This window comes from Phycodurus eques, chromosome 16 (genome assembly GCF_024500275.1).
Source record: "Phycodurus eques isolate BA_2022a chromosome 16, UOR_Pequ_1.1, whole genome shotgun sequence".
NCBI classification, from domain to species: domain Eukaryota; kingdom Metazoa; phylum Chordata; class Actinopteri; order Syngnathiformes; family Syngnathidae; genus Phycodurus; species Phycodurus eques.
This window is the reverse complement of record NC_084540.1, coordinates 21,419,905-21,439,985: the sequence shown is the minus strand read 5'-3', so window position 1 is coordinate 21,439,985 and position 20,081 is coordinate 21,419,905. Positions and strand designations below refer to the sequence as shown.

The 20,081-nt window shown below is 44.7% G+C and overlaps 1 protein-coding gene across 2 annotated transcripts in view; it reads left to right on the top strand.

The window, feature by feature from the left end:
* Positions 1 to 19,830, top strand: part of LOC133415156 (peripheral myelin protein 22-like) — a 39,213-nt gene extending 19,383 nt beyond the window's left edge. The window contains exons 3-7 of one of the 2 annotated variants that reach the window (XM_061700993.1): positions 14,954 to 16,445; positions 17,008 to 17,097; positions 17,749 to 17,842; positions 17,924 to 18,064; positions 18,693 to 19,830. In XM_061700993.1, coding sequence (XP_061556977.1) covers positions 17,020 to 17,097; positions 17,749 to 17,842; positions 17,924 to 18,064; positions 18,693 to 18,850 — 471 coding nt within the window. In that variant the 5' untranslated portion in view covers positions 14,954 to 16,445; positions 17,008 to 17,019 and the 3' untranslated portion in view covers positions 18,851 to 19,830. Of the gene's footprint in view, positions 1 to 3,380; positions 3,510 to 14,953; positions 16,446 to 17,007; positions 17,098 to 17,748; positions 17,843 to 17,923; positions 18,065 to 18,692 lie in introns of those variants that run through there. The other variant, XM_061700994.1, reaches the window with a different exon arrangement.
* The last annotated feature ends 251 nt before the right edge of the window (positions 19,831 to 20,081 follow it).

Sequence of the window (20,081 nt, the reverse complement as noted above, 5' to 3'; positions counted from 1 at the left end):
TTACCATTTAAAAAAAAAAAAAAAAAAAAAAAAAAAAGGAGATTTTGAATTGATTGACTTTAGAACGGTAGTTTACAGTAAGCGCCCGCCTACTCGTGGTTCGCTATTTACAAATTTACTTATTCTTGTTGTTTCTCTTAGGAACCCATCGTCAGATATTCACCAAAATACTCACCAATTTGCATATTTTTGTGCTCTTTATGTAATGCCCTAACATACCACAACATGGCACCAAAGCCCTGGCTAATGGGAAAGTAGTAGTTGGTGTCAAGGTAAACACTGTTAAAGTGAAGCATCTCGTCTGTTTTAAGATCTTCCTGTCGGGGAGGAGCTAACTTTAGTCTGGGTTGTTAGCGGAGATTATGGACAGTTTCCAACTCACCATATGTGCATGGACATGTGCAGATTGTGCACTTTTGTTGCGTTTAAAAAAAAAAAATGGTAAGCCATTTGTTTTTAAGGTATGCAATAAGATGAGTTTGAAATGATATTAAGCCATTTTGGTATATTTACAGTTTAAACCATCAATATAGACAATTATATATATATAATTTTTTTAGGGGGCATCAATTACTCGCAACCTCAGTGAGCTAGATCTGCCCCTAAAACGAGCCAATTTCACCACGGCAAGAAATATGCAGTGAAAATAGGTCGATCATTTTTTACCCTTGGGGTTTTTTGACAAAAGCAAAACAAAAGTTTAAAATTGTGACAAAAAGGCATTTCCTTCCTAAACAAGTAGGTGCAATGTTTTAACGCATTTCGCTGTATATTTGGCATTCAGCAGATAGGACTGATTATCATTTTTGCCTTGAGCGCAGAAACGATGAGTCACTTTGCTCCATTTTTCCATTCTGCCCGCCTGTCTGCGTCGTCCCCGCTTGAGGAGCGACCCTCGGCGTCGCCCCCGTCCTCCCGAGGTCCGGCCTGACTTCCACTCGGCCGTGACCGCACACGGGCCTGCGAGGAACTGCCAGTGGGGGGTGGGGCCCGTGTGTGTGTGTGTGTGGGGGGGGGGGGGGGTAATCAAGGGGTCATCCACGCCCGGCTGACGCTGACAAGAGGAGAACACGCTGGAGACCTCCACGTGTATGGCATGGGGGCAAAAGTTGCACAGCAGGGAGGTCCTCCCTTCTGCAATTTCCACTCGAGTCTGCGTCTATTAAATTTTCAAGTAGCCCGAGGCATATACTGAAAATAACATTTGACAGAGCTCTCACAATTACTACGACTAATAAATTGGTTTCATATTGAGTTTTTATAGATGCAGTGGCGCCTTGACTTCCGAGTTGAATTCTTACGCCCCCCAAACTCAACCCTGTCGGGTCTTAAATCATCTTTCCCCGTTGAAATGAATGGAAATGCCGTTGACCCGTTCCAGCCCCCTGTTGTGCTCCTTTTGGTGTGCATGCCTTGGCCACCAGGGGGCAATATAAAAAAATTACATGCAGATGTACACGTTAAAGACTGCTCAGTAATATATATATATATATATATATATATTTTTTTTTTTTTAATTTTTTTTTTTTTTTTTTTTACGCAGCATGAATTGTGTTGCGATATCTGTTGCTTGAAGGGTTATGACCCTGCAACATCAATGCTAGTTAGCCTGCGTATGGTGGTTCGCAATGTGTGTTAGCATTACGCTAGCAGACCTTCCAAGAGCAAAGTAGTGCATTTACTTGAAACATAAAACATCTAATTCTCTTTGTTTTAAGTGTACTTCGATCATGTAACATTTCTGTACCGACAAAGTGGGCGAATGAAATCGACCTGGGATGTTTCCGGCTTCGGAGGAAACAGAACAGAGGCGGGACACTGCCCACGGGTTCCCTTTCATACTGCCCGTGAAACCCGACATTTTCCTGTGCAGTAGGTATTACAGGCAGAGGCGGGGCCAAACAAAACAACCCCTGATAGGACAAAGGTCGTAGTCACGGACACTTTAAGCAGGTGCTGATAATAATGCGCTCTGTGGATCCACCATAAAATCTAGATATGACTTGTCCAGTAAAACTCCTCGAACAAGCCTGCGCTCGTGGGAACTGCAGACTTGACAGTAAAAGTACAAAAGAAGAAGAAGTTAGTCCCCCGCTGCGAGGCTCCGAACGGCCCAATGAGGATGTTGGCGCCACCCCAACGGCGCTCACAATGCCCTCGTTGTTTTAGACAGACACCGCATGCCCACTGCGGAGCGCCACGCCGCGGCGCTTGCCAGGAAGTGAGGGATCGCAAAGGGTCACATGCCGTAAGGCCGGCGTTGAACTTTCACACCCTCTCCCACTTTATTTTCTTCGAGGGCTGAGCGACATGGTGACGGATAACGGGCCGAGGGATAATATCGGCGTTCCGATTTTCAACACCTTGGCAGATTTTTCAAATGTGAGAGACGGAGATAGAAGAAACCGTTAGCTTATGTGCTAGGTGGGTTGGTCAACGCTTCTCCTCGTCCTTTCTTAACGTGGTGAACGATTTGTGAGACCCGTTCTACAAACACTCGACACAACCACTTGCTCCTCCTTTTTGCTTTTTTGTGTCCGCTAACAATGTGAGCTTCCTTAGCGGCTATCGTCGCGTTTCGCGTCACAATCAAAGAGTCTTCTCGGTCCAACTTTGTGTTGAACACCCACAAAAACACATGATTGTAAATATTGGACAGGTTTAACATGCAGCGCAAATCCTGGCGTTTCCTGATTTTTGGGCAAGCGGCTGCGCGTTTGCCAATTTGGCAGACCGGTCTACGCCAAGCTGACAATTTGGTGGCAGAAAGTCGGTCTGAACTTACGCCGGTCACCAAAATGCGGCCCTTAGGTTTGTCAGCCCCGACGGTATCGGGGAGGAAAAACACTCTTTAACTTGCTCATTCTTGCCGGAATATTTAATCATCTTTAAGCAAATCGAGAGCTCCTGCATACAGTATTCATGAGGTCGTTTTAATTCTAACAAGCATCACTCAGGAAAATCTTTCCCAGGCACCCGCTAATCGGGCCTTTGCTGACTTTAATCGGAAGGGGGATGCGCGAATTGGTGGACGGACAACTGGGAATAAATCCTCGGAATAAATTGAACATTTTCTTTTTCTTTTTTTTAAGCGTATGCATTTAAAAATGTACATTTTTAAAACAAATTCAACATATGTTAAGAAAAAAAAAATCAATCTTTATTTGAAATAACAGATGAGTGTTTCACACTCCATTAAGAATCACACAAAAATGTCACTTTAAAAAAATATTTTTTTTATCACAATCATATGTAATCTCACGCTACACACACAAAGTACTTTTTGAGCGAGGTAAGTGCTCATTTATATTTTATCACTGCTAACTTGAAAATCAAATTCACTTAAAAATGCTTAATTTCCATTTAGAATATGGCGTTTCAGAAGCATTGATGTCTGCATGATGTGAATGACAAAGTTTCTTCGACTCCTACCCGAGCGCCGGTTGTGCCGGGTGTGCGCTTTTGAGGACCAGCTGTCCTACAATGGCTCCAGTTCGGCCCGATTTTCGGTGAGTTTACCCAACTTCAAGTCATGACTTCATTCGCTGCTGACTATTGGCGACCCAATACAAATTTCGGCTCCGCTTTGGGCCGAATGTGGTTCGGAAGCAAACCAAAATGATTCCTTTTCAGCTTTAAGTTCATCTGCGGTCTCGAACACGCGAATGTGCTAACATGAAAAGCACACGACTCAACCGCTTTAAGTCAATGAAGGAGCAGACAAACAAAACCCCAAATAACAAACACAAGCACAAACACACATGGCATCCTATTTATGCTCGCCTGCTCCGACCGGTTGTCTAAACTAGAAGGATCGGCCGGAACTCCGCGCCCCCCACCCGACCTGCCCCCTCGCTCCCGTCCAGCTCAGCCCAAAGGGAACCATGACTGGAGGGAGGGGCGTTTGGGCGCTTAAGACAGAACTCTTTCAAAAAAAAAAAAGAAAAAGAAAAAGAGGGGCCAACACCCACTCCGGCGTCGTATTCAAGGCAACTCTGCACTTCTTCACCCGGTTGTTGTTTTCTCTCGGCAGCCACACCCTCGTGAATGTGATTTATAACGCAGCTGGACCGCTTCAAGGAGGCGGAAGACACTCTCCCAAAGTGCATCCCAGTCGTTCATCGCTTTCAGTGCGCTCCCGAGTTGACTTTTACAGCCTTGTGGATGCGGAAAAAGGTGCAAACAGTTACCTGAAAGTCCAATCGCGAGCCCGAAAGGGGTACCCGAGGGCGCGTTGGAGCTTGGAAGAGGAGGAAGTTCTCAAATGACTCCAACTAAACTAATCTATATTTTCCTCATCATCCTAACAGCAATTCAAAATAACTTCGGTGTTTCCCGCTACAAGCCATAGAGATTAAAAAGGTGCCGAATTTTCGGAAAGATGTTAACAATGTTATGATAACAAATCATTTTTTGGGAGAAAAGAAATCGTAACGTTATGAGACCAGAGGCGTATTTTCATTTATTTATTTTTAATCTGTAATCTCCAAGAGAATCAAAATGTATTTTGTCGGGATAAAAAGTCGGTATTTTATCAGAATAAAGTTGTATTTGTCCGTGATAAATGTTAAGACTCAAAGTCTAACAAGGAAAGAGAGCCATATTTTTACAATTTTCCAAACTACAACTTGTAATATTACGCCTTTTATTCTAGAAAAGACAAATTCACTCTTGAAAAAATATTCCTTTTTGTTCTCGAAAAAAAATAGGACTTTCTTTTTATTAACATGATAGCAAGCAGATAAATGTCCATAGGAAACATTTTATTCCAATAACACATTCTAATGATCACTTTTACAACATTCCTAGGAAATCCCAATGTCTCCTCACTGGTGAACTATTTTTAGAACAGGCCCCTGAGCTGCTTACGTGGTCCTTGGGGGCGGGCACCAGGTTGGTGACCCCCGGTGAGAAGTGTGGTGTCATTCTCGATGCTTTGCGTAAAGTGTTTTTCATTAAAAAAAATTTTTTTTTTGGGGTCAGAAATGCACGATAAGTCTCCATTTGAAAGTGGCGGGAACGATTATCGGAACATCTCACACTTGTCACAAGACTGAAACGGGCCTGCGTGATTCCATTGATTTCAAATCCACGACGAATGATTTCTTTGCGGCGACCCGCGTGTGACGTGGAGGCGCGGCTGCGAGCCGACCTGTTGCTATTCGCACGGCGGTCCTAGCGGTTGCCACGTCTGCCTCGCATTTGTGAGCTCGGGGGTTCGAATCTCCACTCCGGCCTCCCTGTGCGTACGTCCCGTGTTCTCCCGCGCTCTTGTGTAGGTTTTCTCCGGCTTCCTCCCACATTCCAAAACCATGATAGCTTCACTGACAACTTGAATATGGGGAATTTGTGTCACGATATAATATCAGACTGATTTATGTTTTTTTTGTTTAGATTAAGGAAGTGAGACTTGTTGGCAATTAGACTGCAAAAAGTGACTCGAGCAAAACAGCAAGAACTTGACATTGCTTGGGCACAACACACACACACACACACACGTACGTGCATTCCCCATAAAGCGTACTGTACGTGAGGCGTTTGAGGAGGACGGATCAAATGTACAATTCAGAGCGGGAGGGGAGGAACACAAGGAGATATGCTTAGGTAATCGTGTCTCTTTCTCCAGCTGGGCTGCAGCTCCGGGGCCCCGCCAGAAAGCGAGGATAGGCGGGAGGGGGTGGGGTCGGGGGTCGGGGGTTTGAGGTCACAGCTCTCGCTCCGTAGATCCCCGACACCGTTTACAAGCGGCTACACACGAGTCGGCCATTTTGCGCCCACGGTTTAGAGAGCGCCGCGACCCTGCGTGCTCGGGATGCCTCGGGTGTGACCGACGGGCGGGCGGGCGGGACCCCGTTGTGTGTCTGTGTGTGTTGTCTCGTGTCGGAGAGACGCGCACAAACCCTTTTTTCCACACTCACAGGCAAATAAATGCCACTGTGTGTAGCAGTGTTGTAGTGAAGCGCGGTGGGCAGAAGTGACGTGTAGTAGCGTGTCGTAGTGTTGTGTAGAGTGCGGTCGTGAGTTGGCAAGTGTGTTGTACTGTCGTGTTTTGAAGCGTAGCGTAGTGTGGTGTGGTGTGGTCCTGAGTCGTGTCGCGGTCTGTTCTAGTGCAGCGTAATGGCGTGCAGCAGTGAAGTGCTTTATGTAGTTGTCAAGTGTGCCGTGTAGTAGGGAAGCCGAGCCGTCGGTTATCCCCGAAAGCGAGTTACTGTTGAGCACGTTAGTCGTCATCCGGCAACTTTCCCGCCCTTGGAAAGCGACAGGGTGCGGTCTAAAGGATCTCACGCGCAGCGCGGCGCTAAAGCTAGCCGCTCGTCCAGACCGTCCGATCCCTTGGAAATCCTGAATAACCCGGAAAAAATGGAGGCGCCGGATAAAGAGCTACGCGCTCGCACGGGCTGCCGCTTGAATAGAAAACCTGACGTAATCTGACACACGTGTCCGGTTCTGATTCAACTGCCGCTATGTTAGCGTCCACGCTAGTACTTAAAGCGACGTTATAGTCTGATGATTCTCTTCCAACAAAAAAATATTCATTTATTTATTCTGTATTTTGACAACAAATGCTAGACTTCATGAGGCAAATTGCTACATTTCGCAGTCAAACCCCAGAATTTATTGATTTGTGGGAAGAAGAAAAGCGACTCAATCAATGTGACTTCTGTCTCCCTTTGAAGGGTTCATTTCAGTTAAGGTGAAGGGTTAGTTATTCATTTTTCTTCACAAAGCAGAATACTTAGCAATTCATTGGAATTTTGTAGTTGTGTGAAAATTTTGGGCTTTTCTGTTTTTGAACTAACTTCTTTTCTTGGAGTTGTCTGCTTTTGCAATTAAATGACATCAACGACCTCTTTGGAAGTCCTTTTCAATAAGTCCCCCCCAAATAAGTCTCTTAAGCACTTAATATTAACCCATAATATCCTACATAAAAGTTATTAGCTTTAACCTTAAACCAGAAAACCTCTTTTTTGCTCCATTCATAAAAAAATACCTGCTCTTGCATTTGAACTTTTCACATTTTCTCAGGGAGTCCATCAAAGCGTTTTTTTCTGCATAATAATGTTTTTCTCAGTACTTTTCTCTGTATTTTGACAGAAAATGGGAGATTATGCGCTGGAATTTATAATTGTCATCAGAGCGTATAACCTGAGCTTGGAAGAATACATATAAAAGAGAAACTGCTGCTTTCAATTAAATGTCCCCATACCATCCCCCACACGTCTGCAAACAGGCCGGCTCCAACGTCTCTCACTCAATTTATATTCATATTTCAATTTATAAATGGGATTTGACGGATATTTTTGAGGTCGGAGGATGGCCGCATTCCATTGGCATAATTCTCAGCGCTTTTTTTTTTTTTTTTTTCGCAACGTGATGCGTTCAAGGCGGCCACACCCTTTTCCTCTGAGGAACTTAAGCAGGACACATGTTGGGTGGAGGTGGGAATGGTGGGGCGGGGGCGGGGGTGGTGGTGGGTGGGGGGGTGGGGGTGCTAAGGTCCCATCTGGAAGGCATCAAGCGTCACATTGCATCCCGACATCCCTCATCAGGCTGGGATGGGCGTGGCGAGCCCTCCGAAAGCTTATACACACTCATGCGTCCAGCTGTCGCATCTTCTTCACATACACGTTGTGTACGTTGGACGTGTCAACTGGTGGGAGCGAACTCCCTTTTTTTTTTTTTTTTTTTTTTAAATGCTTTTCCTTTTTTTTCTTTCATCGTAGGTGACGACGTGCAACATCTGCTCTTTTATGGCCCTTTCGGACAAATCTTGAATGATGAACGTCGACAGCTGCTTTGTTTATGCTTAAACGTTTCAAGACAATATGGAACATTTTCCCATACTTTTGCGTGTTATTTTGTAAGTTTCGTGTTTAGAGTGAAAACACAAGCGTGCCCACAGTCGAAGAAGTAGACACCTTCTTAAAACTTGACCAGGCAGCTTGTCGGAATAGAGAACTGAAACGCTATCATCGTCTTTTCGAAAGAATTCAGGAGGATTTACAGTCAAACGCCATAATTAGTTGGAAAATATTCGACACAGCTTTCAGCGAAACAATTGTTTTCATGAAATGCTTTTAAAAATAACTTTTGTGTCCAAAATGCCACTGAATTTTGAGAACGCACCTTGTTTTACCCGAACAACAGGTCAGGGAATTGGCGGAAAAGTCAGGAATGGTGTGTGGTCTAATATAAACAGAGAGATGTTGTGCTGATAAGCCGGATGAGGAGGTAGTAAAAGCCTCTGTAGCGGTGTGGCAGCTCATTGACAAACACTGATGCCGTTGTTGCACCCCCACGGTGGAATGCGTCAGTGCGCACACTGGGGCGGCATTGTGCGTGGGGAGGCCGGACGCTCAGCCAATCGTGTGCGATCTCGCTCTCAAAGACGTGCAAATGTCAATTACGGCATGCGAAAGAGACATTTAGCTGGGAAAACACAACTTTTACAGGAAATTCTGTATTTGGCCCCAAAGTGCTGTTCTTTATTTCCTCGAACAAATTGTTGTTGTTGTTTTTTAAAACCAGAAAAACATTATTTATTAGATTTCCCAGGATATTGCCATTGTTGGTGTGGAAGCATCATATTTTGCCAGCAATAGAGGAACATACCATAGGTTGCAAAAATAACTGGATTGTATCAAGAAAAATGCTCTATTTGACCACAAAAATGTTTCATTTTACTGCAAAATACACTTTTTACCGGAATTTTTTTTTTAGCACAAAGAAAGTGAAGTGCCATGTTTGTCCATGAAAACAAAGATTTTCTCTCAAAAATGCTACATTTTGCCCACAAATTGTTAGATTTCCAAGGATTCCATGCTTGCCCGTGCTAGCGTCGTATTTTGCTACAGAAACACAGCATAACCAGGAAAATTCTACAGTTTACCGCAAAAATGCATCAATGCTGAGTGCATTTTCAACCAGGAAGTTGACTACTCTCAGTACATTACAGTCTGTACTTTTTTTTTTTTTAACTTACTTGAGTTAAGGACAGGAATCTCAGTGTAAAAGAGGCGTGAATGTCAATTAATAGGCACGCACGCGGCTGTTTGCTGTCAAAAGGAGACATGCACACGATTGGGAGAGGCCGCTGGTGGGGGTGGGGGGAAAAAACTTCTGATAACGAGCTGACAAGAGTGGATTTTTCTTCCCCGGAAGTTGTAGTTGGGTTTAGGGTGAGGAGAGGAATTCCAAACCGCCTGGAATGCATCGAAGTGGAGAGGAGCGCTGCTTTGATTCCATTTGAACTCCTTCGCAGCCACTCGGGCCGTGAGGTCACGGGCTGGCCGCCCCAGTCGGGATGACATCGCTCCGTACAGGAAGCCAGCGGCTAATGACGAGCACATGTTCGAGATCAGCCCGGTGCCACATAACGTAAGAGGCGGTCACAGCGTATGCGTCTGATTTATTGTGTTGTCGCGGCCTCGGAGGGAGGGGCCCGCCATTGCTCAGCGGAGAGAAATGAAAGCCACTCCCCGCTCGGACTTGACCATCTGATTCAACACCCGGGAGCTTTCGTTGCGGTCACGGCTCATTTGTGAGCTTCAAACCCTTTCTGCTTCTAAAGCCTCCAACGGCGGTGTGTGAATCTGCAGGTTGGCCATTCCGGTGTCAGTATTGTTGAGCGGGAACAGGACTTGGGAAGTGCCCAACCCCTCGAGCACGGGTTCCAATGCTGCGCTCCCCCACCCAGACGTGGTTTTGCGGCATGTTATCTGATAGCTGCTAAGTGGCGAAACACAAACACAAAAAGACTAGCACGGCGAGGCTGCGCGGCCCCTTGGGGATAGACAAGAACCACACACACATGCGTCCTGGAAAACCGAGAACACATCTGGAATCTCTCCATCGATGAAGGTAAATGGGTGAATGCGGAGGAAAACTCAATTCAGATCCCTGAAAATGGCCGTCATTTCTGCAAGAGGCTCCAGTACGATTGTTGGGGGGGGGCTATTACGGGTGTTTTATCGGTACGATTGGGATGGGTCTTCGACAGGTGTTTCATCCTTCTTTTGTATTCCCAAAGATCACAGTGCAGTGCAGCTTTGAGAACTACAACTAGACCCGAACACATCTGAAATGTCATCATCATGCAAGGAAAACGATAGAATGCGTTGGAAAACTCTGGTTTCTGGTGTAATTTACTGGAGCTTCCGCACCTTGCCAAAGGTAACACAGCCCAGTCCAGCAGTTGATATCCTGCTTCGATATCCTGAGTGCAGCTTCGTCCAAAACCCAATCCCCAGTGATCTACTCCATTTCTCAAGGGATAGGGCACGGGCCTCACGGATACTTTTGACCGACACCAGAGCCAAACACATTTTGAATGTCTTCATCAATGGAGGAACTCGAGGAAATACGTTTAAAAAAAACTCCACTCGGATCCATGAAGACAGCCATTAATTCAACACGAGGCTACTGTACCATTGGCGGGGGGCTTCTACGGGTGAAAAGTCACGAAGCGTTCTGTTATTCCTTTGTATTCCCAAAGGTGACACAGCCCAGTCCAGTTTTGGAGAACTCGACCTCAGATCTAAGACATCTTAGTGGAACTAGGTTAGGCCGACGTCCAAAGCCCGATCCCAAGGGCTAAGCCATGGGCCCCGGGGATAGGATTGTGCCGCAACAGAGCCACACATATACACGCCCAACCTCTCTCACACACACACTGGAAAACTGAGAGCACATCTGGAATGTCTTCATCAGTGGAGAAAACTGAGTGAACGCATTGGAAAACTCCATTTAAATCCATTAAAATAGTTGTCGGTTTAGCTGGTGCCTGAGTGAGCTGCAGCCAACGACAGCACTGTAGTTTAGCAAGAGTCTTCCACAGGTGAAGGGTCACTGGGGCATTTCGTCATTCTTTCCTATTCCCAAAGCTAGTGCAGCCAAGTTCAGCTGTTCCGTTATGACCGTGCAGCTGAGGCCAAAGTCCAATTCCGAACGGTCTACCCCATTCCCTCACTGGCTATCGCAATTGTGGCAAACTCGGAATAATGTGGACTGTCCTGTAGTTGGAAACAGAGTAATATGACTCCACAAGTGTGCTGGAAGTTCTTGACTAGACTTGGAGTTCTCACATTTATTTGGTATAATTTACACGAACTAAGCACTATACATTTGACATTTTTTCCCCCCTCTTTCTTATCAAAGTCAGCAAAGGCCAGATTATCGGAAGTCTCAACAAAAGATTATCGTGAGTGATTATCCTGTGACGTGAGATGTGTGAAGAGTGATTTTTTTTCCTCCCTAATCTGCTTGGAAAACTAATCTGCTCGTGCCAACAATAATAAATGTTAAACCTGTTTAATATTCACAATCTGCAATTGGCTGGCTTCCAGTCCAGGGTGTAGCCCGCCTCTCGCCCAAAGTCAGCTGGGATCGGCTCCAGCTCACCCGTAAGCCTAATAAGGCTGAGTGGTATAGCAAAATTGACCGATGGCATATTTACAATGGCGACCTCCTTGTTGGACTGAGCCACGGACTGCGTGATTGTGAAGTGAAACGTAATGAGAGCCAATTAAGAGCTACAAATAGTGGAGCAACTGGTTGTGTTTAGTGTTTGTTTAACGTGTCTCAAAAGTCATAGACCTCAGTAAAATTGACGAAAAGTTGTAGTTACCAGATAAGCTAGCAATCTTAGCCCATGTTTCTTCTACCTCATCTACTACTACTACTCTTGTCTGGCCTCGTGGCATCTTGTTGCCTCTCACAGTTCGGTCTCGGTACTACGACAGACATCTGGTTCGGGGGAGGAAAGTCGCGATTGTCGGCGGCGATACGGTTATGCGTGTAGCGTGCTGTGTTGTCATCTCGAGTACACCACACACTTTAAGGTTTGTTTTTCCTCGCCATTTGTGGTGTCGCTCACATTTTTGAAAAATGGGTTCAGATGTTAACAATCGGTAGGTGTGGACCCTTCGTTAGCTGTACTTTGACTAAGAATCCAGTCAGGTGATGTAAGAGGGAGTGGGTCTGGATTGTCTCACAGAGCGAACGCATGCGACACTTCACTCGGACGCAGTAAACGACTGAGCAGAAGCGTGTCTGTGCGACCCGTGAAAGACTGCAGTACGCTTTGGCGGGGGTTTCCACAGGTGAAGGATCACCGGGGCGTTCCGTCATTCTTTTTATTCCCTGCTGTTCTGCTAAAACAATTCCAGCGTAATTCCAAATTGTTTACTCAGTTCTCTCAAGGGCTATATTAGCAAACTCAGACTCATGTGGATGTGGAATCGGCAGATAGAGACCCAGCAATACAGTCAAACTCTTGACATCGCCTTAAAGTGTGATACAAGTTTTGATTGGCTGCCCATCACAAGTGAAAACCTGGCTCTACCCATGACTGATGTGCCTTAAACTGAGAATCCAGTCAGGCGTTGGAACAGAGAAAAAGTCTGAGTTGTTTTGACTATGAAACCAATGGTGAAGGGTCATGAGGCGTTCCGTCATTCCTTTGTATTCCCTCAAGTAATACAGCCGAGTCCAGCTGTTCAGTGGAGCTCAGTTAGGCCTTCACCCAAAGCCCAGTTGAACGGTCTACTCTGGTCTCGCAGCCACAGTAATCCTCCCGCAGGTGGAACCCAGATAGCTATAGTTAGATATGTAATGGCCAAAGCGAGAATTCTTGCTCGCACTGCAGGGGGTCCTTACTTGAAGACGGGATTCCTTTGCTACAAAATGGCGTAAACCGAATTTGTGTCCAAGTCCGAAGGTGTCGTAGTTGATCACTAATTTACGCTATTGCAGTAGTAAAGTCATAATTACAGTGAATATTTGAATAAAAAAACACTTTTAGGCCGAGCGTGCCTTCTTGTGCTGGGTGATGACTCAACTAGTTCATTGCATGTTGTTCCTAAGCATGAAACGTTGCATGTTAGTACCTTTATAAACCGAGGACCCCCTGTACGCTAGAATACAATAGTTGACAGGAATTTCAAATGGAAGCAATTGGCCTTATTGCAATTGCACTTTTGACCTCTACCGGACATGAGTCCAAATTTGGTAAACCTGCGAACGTTCTGCAGGCTACCCGAGCCCCTCGCATGTTAACCCTGCTGCAGTAACCCGAGTCATATGACCCTCCTGCATCTATGGGCAATTTGTTGTTTTGAAATCTGACAGGAAGCCAGAGTACCCGAAAAAGTCATTGAAGCATGGGGAGAACCAGCAAACTCCACACAAGAGGAAGGCCTGAGTCCAAATTGGAATAGAGAACCTCTCAACTGTGAGGCAGAAGTGCTCACCACTCGTCCACTCTTCTGCTCTGAAACTCTTACTACGAGTGGTGGTGGTTTTGAATGAGCCGCTGTCCAACAGATGTGAAAATTATTTCTACCTGTGACGTCCTTGCCTTGAACCGAGAGTCTGAAAAATATACATCTGGAAGATCTCTGCTCTACGGAGCAAGCCGAGTCACTACTTTCAACAGTTCTTTAGGATTTAGTCAAACAGCCACCAATTTGCATGAGGGCCTCCATGACCCGTGGGTGAGATACGGTCCTATTGCCGGGGCCTTCCACAGGTGGACGCTTAACTCGCGTGTTTTGCCATTCCTTGCTAGTCCCACTCCAGTTCAGCTGTTTTGCTAAAGACTTCCTCCGTGTATCTCAGGTTAGGCCTACATCCGAAATCCAATCCCGAACCATCCCGCAGATACGGTGACCTCACGTGGACCCTCCTGCGGGTGGAGACTCCAGGCTAAAGCTATGACTCGTGTCGGCTCAACGCCAGACCCGGGTTACACATACTTGACAGGATTCTCACCGCTGACTTCATGGCGGCATTGGTATTGCATTAACCCAGAGTGCAGTCAGGTGACGTTAACAGATTCAGATTAGCAACAATAATCCCAAGGTGTCAAATTGCCTTCTGATAGAATTCATACACATCGAAAAAGAACAATTCCAGTAAGAGCCCGGCACTGCGTTTTTATCACACCACAATTTGGACTTTCATCAAATAATACAGACGATGAGTCTGGGTTTTGGGTCAGCTGTTTTGCTCAAGGCAACCTTTTCAACAGAACTGAAAGCAATTTTGCACTAACACGCAATAAGGACAACTGAGAGAGAAATCAAAACTACTCTCTGCGTGACATAAAACAAGCAGTTTGTTCAACTGGCTCAACGGTTTGCCTGAATCCCGCAATAAGTTAAGGCGTGTCGGCTTCGGATTTCTCCGCACAATGACTCCGACTTTAGTTACTTCCAGACGTGTTTTGCTTTGGAGCGATTCTGTTGTCAGTCGGGGGTTTGTTTTGGGTTTTTTTTTTTTGGGCAATAAAAAAAGTAACCAAAACCATTAACAATAGCTTTATGGGCAACAAATCACGTTATCCAGCTTGCATAAAATGTCACCTCTCACCTGATATTTAATTAGGTACACCTTCACAATCTTTTTTTTTTTTTTTTTTTAAACATGATTTTGATTTATACTGACAGTTCATGTATTGACATAGTTTGCAGTGGTTGTTTGATTACAAAATGAATACAAATAACTTCGAGACCTTTTATTAGACAAGTAACAGATTTGGTAACTTGAGTGGACAGCCACAGAATCTGCCTAGCAACAAGGCACTGTAAACCAGGAAAAACAATACGGGCAATTCTCATGTTCGCCAAAGCTGCTGCAACAAAACGAGACAGTTTGGGAAATTTGGTTTTCGAGTGTGTGTGTGTGTGTGTGTGCGTGCGTAAAGGATTGTTCGCCTCTTATATTTTCTTTACTTCTTGTTCCCCTCTTATATTTTCTTGACTTCAGAAAGCCAGACTGCAATGGATGCCTTCTGGAAATGTTATCCTTGGATGTAGTCTAATCAAAGAGTTGGTGCCCCAATATATTCATTACACAATAGTGATCATAAAATGAAATTCTACAAAGAAAAGTTAGTATTCGCCTGCACGCCAATCGCGTTGACAGTCTTCCGCTCTTCTCTGTGCGTCCGCAGTGTTGCATCAGTGCGGTGGGAGCAGAGCAGAAGCGCAGAGCGTTACATCATGCCGCGTGCCCCCTCCGGCTGTACCAGGGCGCAGGGCACCGTCTCGACCCGACAACCCACAGAAGGTCCGGGCGGCGCTGCGCGCGTTCCTCGCCTGTATACAAACACACACGCACCGCAGGAATCCACCCGATGAGCCGATGGCGCAAAGCGGAGAGGCACGAACGCGAGCGGCAAGGCTCCAAAGACGCCTGTTTCGTTTTGGGCCTTGTCACGCAGGAATGCGCCGAGGACGGATGACGTCGCTCGGCTCCGTCGGCGTAGCGTGACCGAAACGCGATGCGCCGGGTTACCTCCCCCGAGCTGGCGCAACCCGCTTCTTTTTTTTTGGGGGGGGGGAGCAACAAGGCGTTGTAGGCATTCCGCAGGGGCCTCTGGAGGGCCGGCTCGCCGTCGGACACGTGCGCTTGATAAAGGCCCGGGACTCGCCGCCGCTAGCCCCACGTACATTCAAGTACTGACATATTGTACGTACATCCAGAAAGCCTGAAGCTTTACTACAGTGAACTATTTGTGTCTTTGTCTCCGCGGAACCTATCCTCAGCTATTCCCGGCTATTAGCATAGTAGCAATCGGTGTCAAGGAAGTATGTTAACTAGGCACATGGACTCGACTGCTCTCAGAGTTTTGTGTGTTGAGGGGGAGCTAAGAAGTTACATTACACAGTTCCGGGACGATAGTTTGTGGTTGAAACTAATGTAGGCAATTCTAAACCTGTTAAGGGAGGGTGTCACTTTATTATTGTTATTATTTTGCTGTCAATGAGGTATCATAATTCAAGCCATTTCAAGGTTTGGGAGCGTTTTCCCTAGTAAGCGATATGTCGAATAATGCGTCACCGATGACACGGGCGCACTTAGCGTGCCTAGTACGAGTCGGCCAAAGAACGAGGCCTGGAATCTTCTCCCGAAATGGCTGCGTCAAACAAAATGCACGACTTTGTGTTGAATTTCACGCTTGGGTCCTTGAGACTTGTTACGATAGATTTGCATACTCAATTTCCTGTCGATTGGTCAAACTGGTGTGCAGGGCTGGTTTTTCTTCTCGTTTTCCTTCTTCCCAAGGGAGCAAAAAGGCACAGTGAGTACCTCGTATGCATGACTGATAACACTGGAATTTGACAGTTTGACTCATGTAAATGTGTTTTTCATGGAGGAACACGCAAATCCTTTTTGGAGTGCTTTCCAGTTGAGTTGAAAAAGAGGCGTTGAAAAAAAAAAAAAAAAAAAAAAAAGTGTTGCATTGTGTATTGGAGTGGAGCGGAGTGGAGTGTGCTGTGCTCCAGGGTGACGTGCAGGCCCCAACAGGGCGGTGTTCTCCGGCCCAGAAAAAGTCCGACTGGGGCGTGAGAGCCACATCTGGAATAGCAGCGAGCGACGACGACGACGACGAGAGGAGCCAACAACAAGTCGAGCACTTTTCACGGAAACCTTGACTTTGTGTAAGCTCGGACTACTTTTAGGACCTTTTGACTTGTTCGTCTTCTTCTTCTTCCTCTTGTTGTTGTTGTTTTTCCTCCGTCTTCTAACCACGCAGCAGGAACTTTCCCTCCTCTCGCTGGACTTTAACTCGAACTTTTTTTCCGGACATCTTTAAATACTAAACGGATGATTTTTGGGCGATCGTGTCATCAATATCACGACGGTTTGTTCGCGTTTCTCATCGTCGGTTTTGGCGAGTGCCATCACTTTTTTTTTCCCGCTCCAAAACTACTTGGACCTTCTGTGCTTTAAACCTCCTTTTTGTTTGGATAGTTGCACTATTATATTTTGCTACCTTCCCTAGGATAGAAAGTAACATTTGAAAGGCGACATTTTCCCCGTAGTTTGCATTTTTGACGTTGGGAAATGTAAGAAGATACTTCCTCGTAGAAGTAAACATTGCGGTTGATGGCCACAAGTGAGGAAATGTCGCCCTCTATCGTCCGAGGCCTGCGAGTGCGTGACAGTTGTTTTGAATTCCTGTGTTTTGATTTCTTTTTCTGTTTGTTTGTTTCCTCGTAGAAATACTTGAAAATGCTGCTCATCCTGCTCGGAGTGCTCATCTTGCACCTCATCATCCTAATCCTTCTCATTGTGTCCACGGCAGCAAGTGTAAGTTCGGATTCATGTATTTATTCTGCTCTTTTTGCTTACTCAAAGGGAAATTTGATTTACTCTCATGTTTATTATGTATTAGATGTGTTTTTTGCAATATGTTTTATTTTGTAAAATGCAGTGTTGCGATGGAGATGTTAATATTTCCACAATAAAACAATCCTTTAAAATGAAAATCTATTTGTATTTACACTCTTCACTATATAATGTTCATAACATATATCAATTATAAATATATAATTTCATTTTATTGCAGTGTAGTTCTTTAAAAAAGCCTTATACTGTGTTTTTAGCATCCTTCAAAAATATTTTATTTACACTCTTTAGTGTTTCATATTTTACAATTTTTAAAATTGATTGTACTCTAACGTGTGTTGCTGCTCTCTCTAATGAATTATTATTTTTAAATTTGTAAAAAAAAAAAAAAAAAAAAAAAAATCCATTATTGTTTACACTCTTAATAGAATTAGTACATAATTGTTATTTTTCGAATATATTTTAGTGCACATTCTATATCTTCATTTCCTTTCCAAACCTAATATTGCTACAAGTTGTTGACAACTGTTGCTAAGGAACAGATGTTGTGGACTGCCCTTTTTTTTTTGTGGTGGGCTAATTCCAATGTCGTCATGTTGTTGTGTTGACCAGGCCTGGACCGTAGGGAGCGACGTCAGCAAGGACCTGTGGTACAACTGCCTGACCAATGACGTCGTCTACCAGTGCACTCCGGCCAGCAATGAAGGTTCCTTTGCCAGTTCCAATGCAAATCAAAATGTGTGCATACGCGGGATTATGTAATTTTGCGTGTATGCGATGGCTATAGATTGGATCCAGGCGGTGCAGGCCCTGATGATCCTGGCCGTGCTCTTCTGCTTCTTCTCGCTGGTGGCCTTCGTCTTCCAGCTGTTCAAACTGGTGAAGGGCGGACGCTTCTTCTTCACCGCCATCTTCCAGATCTTGGCCAGTGAGTACGCTCGCGTGCCCGGGCGGGGTCGCTGCTGTTACTTGAGCAGGGTAAAATGACTTATTTTTGAGCACTTAAGGCCACCGTACACAGCCAAAGTGAGCCTAACAAGGCTAAATTGTAAAACAGCAGTTTACTAGTGAGGATAAGCGGAAGGGGAGATGAATGAAATTATATATATATAAAAAAATTATAAGTCAGGGACACATTGGTTCAGGCAAAGAATGGGGATTGTTTTTTCAATCTAAACATAAAACAGAGAAATGCACCTTGAAAGACACGTCATGTATTGAAAACAACCACATAACTTTAAATTCTGCGAAATTAATGCTCACACAAATGGAAATGCCATAGGTGGGCGAACAACACTAGTATCGACGTGGTAGTTTTAACTATTTCAGCAAAGAATATTTGAACACAAACGGTGCACATGTAGACAGATAATATAATACTCAATTTTGCATTAAACCAATGCACATTTTAAAGATACGGTTTGGATAAATAACACAACGTGTAATTCGCTTCGGGCCACTTTTACTTGCAACTCGAGACAAAAAAAAATAAAAAATCGTCCGAGCGAGGTACCGCTGCAGACGCTAACATGTTCTCGCCTCTTTCCTTACCGCAGGTCTGTTCGTGATGTGCGGCGCCATCATCTACACGGTGATGAGGACGGACGACGTGCCCGAGTGGCAGTTCGGATACGCCTACGTGCTGGCCTGGGTGGCGTTCCCGCTCTGCCTTATCAGCGGCCTCATTTACATCGTGCTGAGGAAGAAGGAATGAGGGAGAGCGTGGAGGAGGAGGGGGGGGGAAGAAGTAGTGGAGGAGGAAGAAGAAGAAGAAGAAGAAAAGGAGGAGGCGTCGCACTGTGCCTACTGCCCACAGACCAACAACAAACACACTGACATCACTAGTGCGCAACAAGACCCAAACTTGTCGTCGCTTCCGTACAGTACAAAGGTGTACATAGCGTCTGTGGTTTTTAGACATATTTATAGCATTTTGACATTACGTGTTGTACATAGTGTTGTTAACATCGTTGTTACGAAGAGTGTGTGTGTCTTGCACACGTCATGCAGCTGTGCCAAAGAAGTGTCGCTTAGTCCGCCAGATATTTAGTTTTATTGGTTGTTTTTTTTTTGTTTTTTTTTAATGCTTTGAATAATGTGCCTCGGCTTTGAAAAGGTTGTACTTCCTGAAGGAACTCATAGCAATTGCATCATGAAGCGTCGTTTTGTGTGTTTGTGTTACTTGTTACTCCAAATAAAAATGTTGCATTTTAGTTATGATAAAATGGTGCTTTTTAAAAAAATTTTTTTTTTTTTTTTTATAACTATTCTTGAAATGTATAGCCTCTTTCATGTTTGTGTATCTACTTTGCGGTATCTTGTCCTGTGATTAATTTGCTTTGTGTAAGCACAAAGTTTCAAGTATTGTCAATATTCTTCTCAATAAACATTAACTTGATTGAAAACACGCATTGCAAAATGTATATTTGATGCTAATGTTTGAATCGGTGTAGAAATGTGGAAGCACGAGGTAAATTTGTACAATCGCTCAGTAACGGACAATTATTACATGAAAATTGTGTGAAGTTGGAATGTTTCCACTGCTGAGAAATAAAGGATGAGTCGAATTTGTCATTTGAATTTATAAAAAATTGTCAGAATTGTTCTTAAATCCCTAATTTGATTAATTTGATTTTCCAAATAGTGCTGTTATAATGCTGATTGTACAAAATGCATGTAATTAATAAAACACAATGTAAATAATGTTCTGTTTTTCATTGACACTGAATTCATTTCATATGTTAATTCCCTTGTCCTTATTTGGGTCTCAGCCTGGCAAGTGCTTGACTGTGCTGTACTTCTCACTTCCGACTGTGGGTGTCGCTGTTTGTCCGCCAAGACATGCAATCACGGTAATCATCCATCCGAAGAACAACGCGGCCTGTCTGAAACGTGGCAAAAGTTTCAAAAACGGTGTGAAAATGAACGTTTTCATAACAATTAAG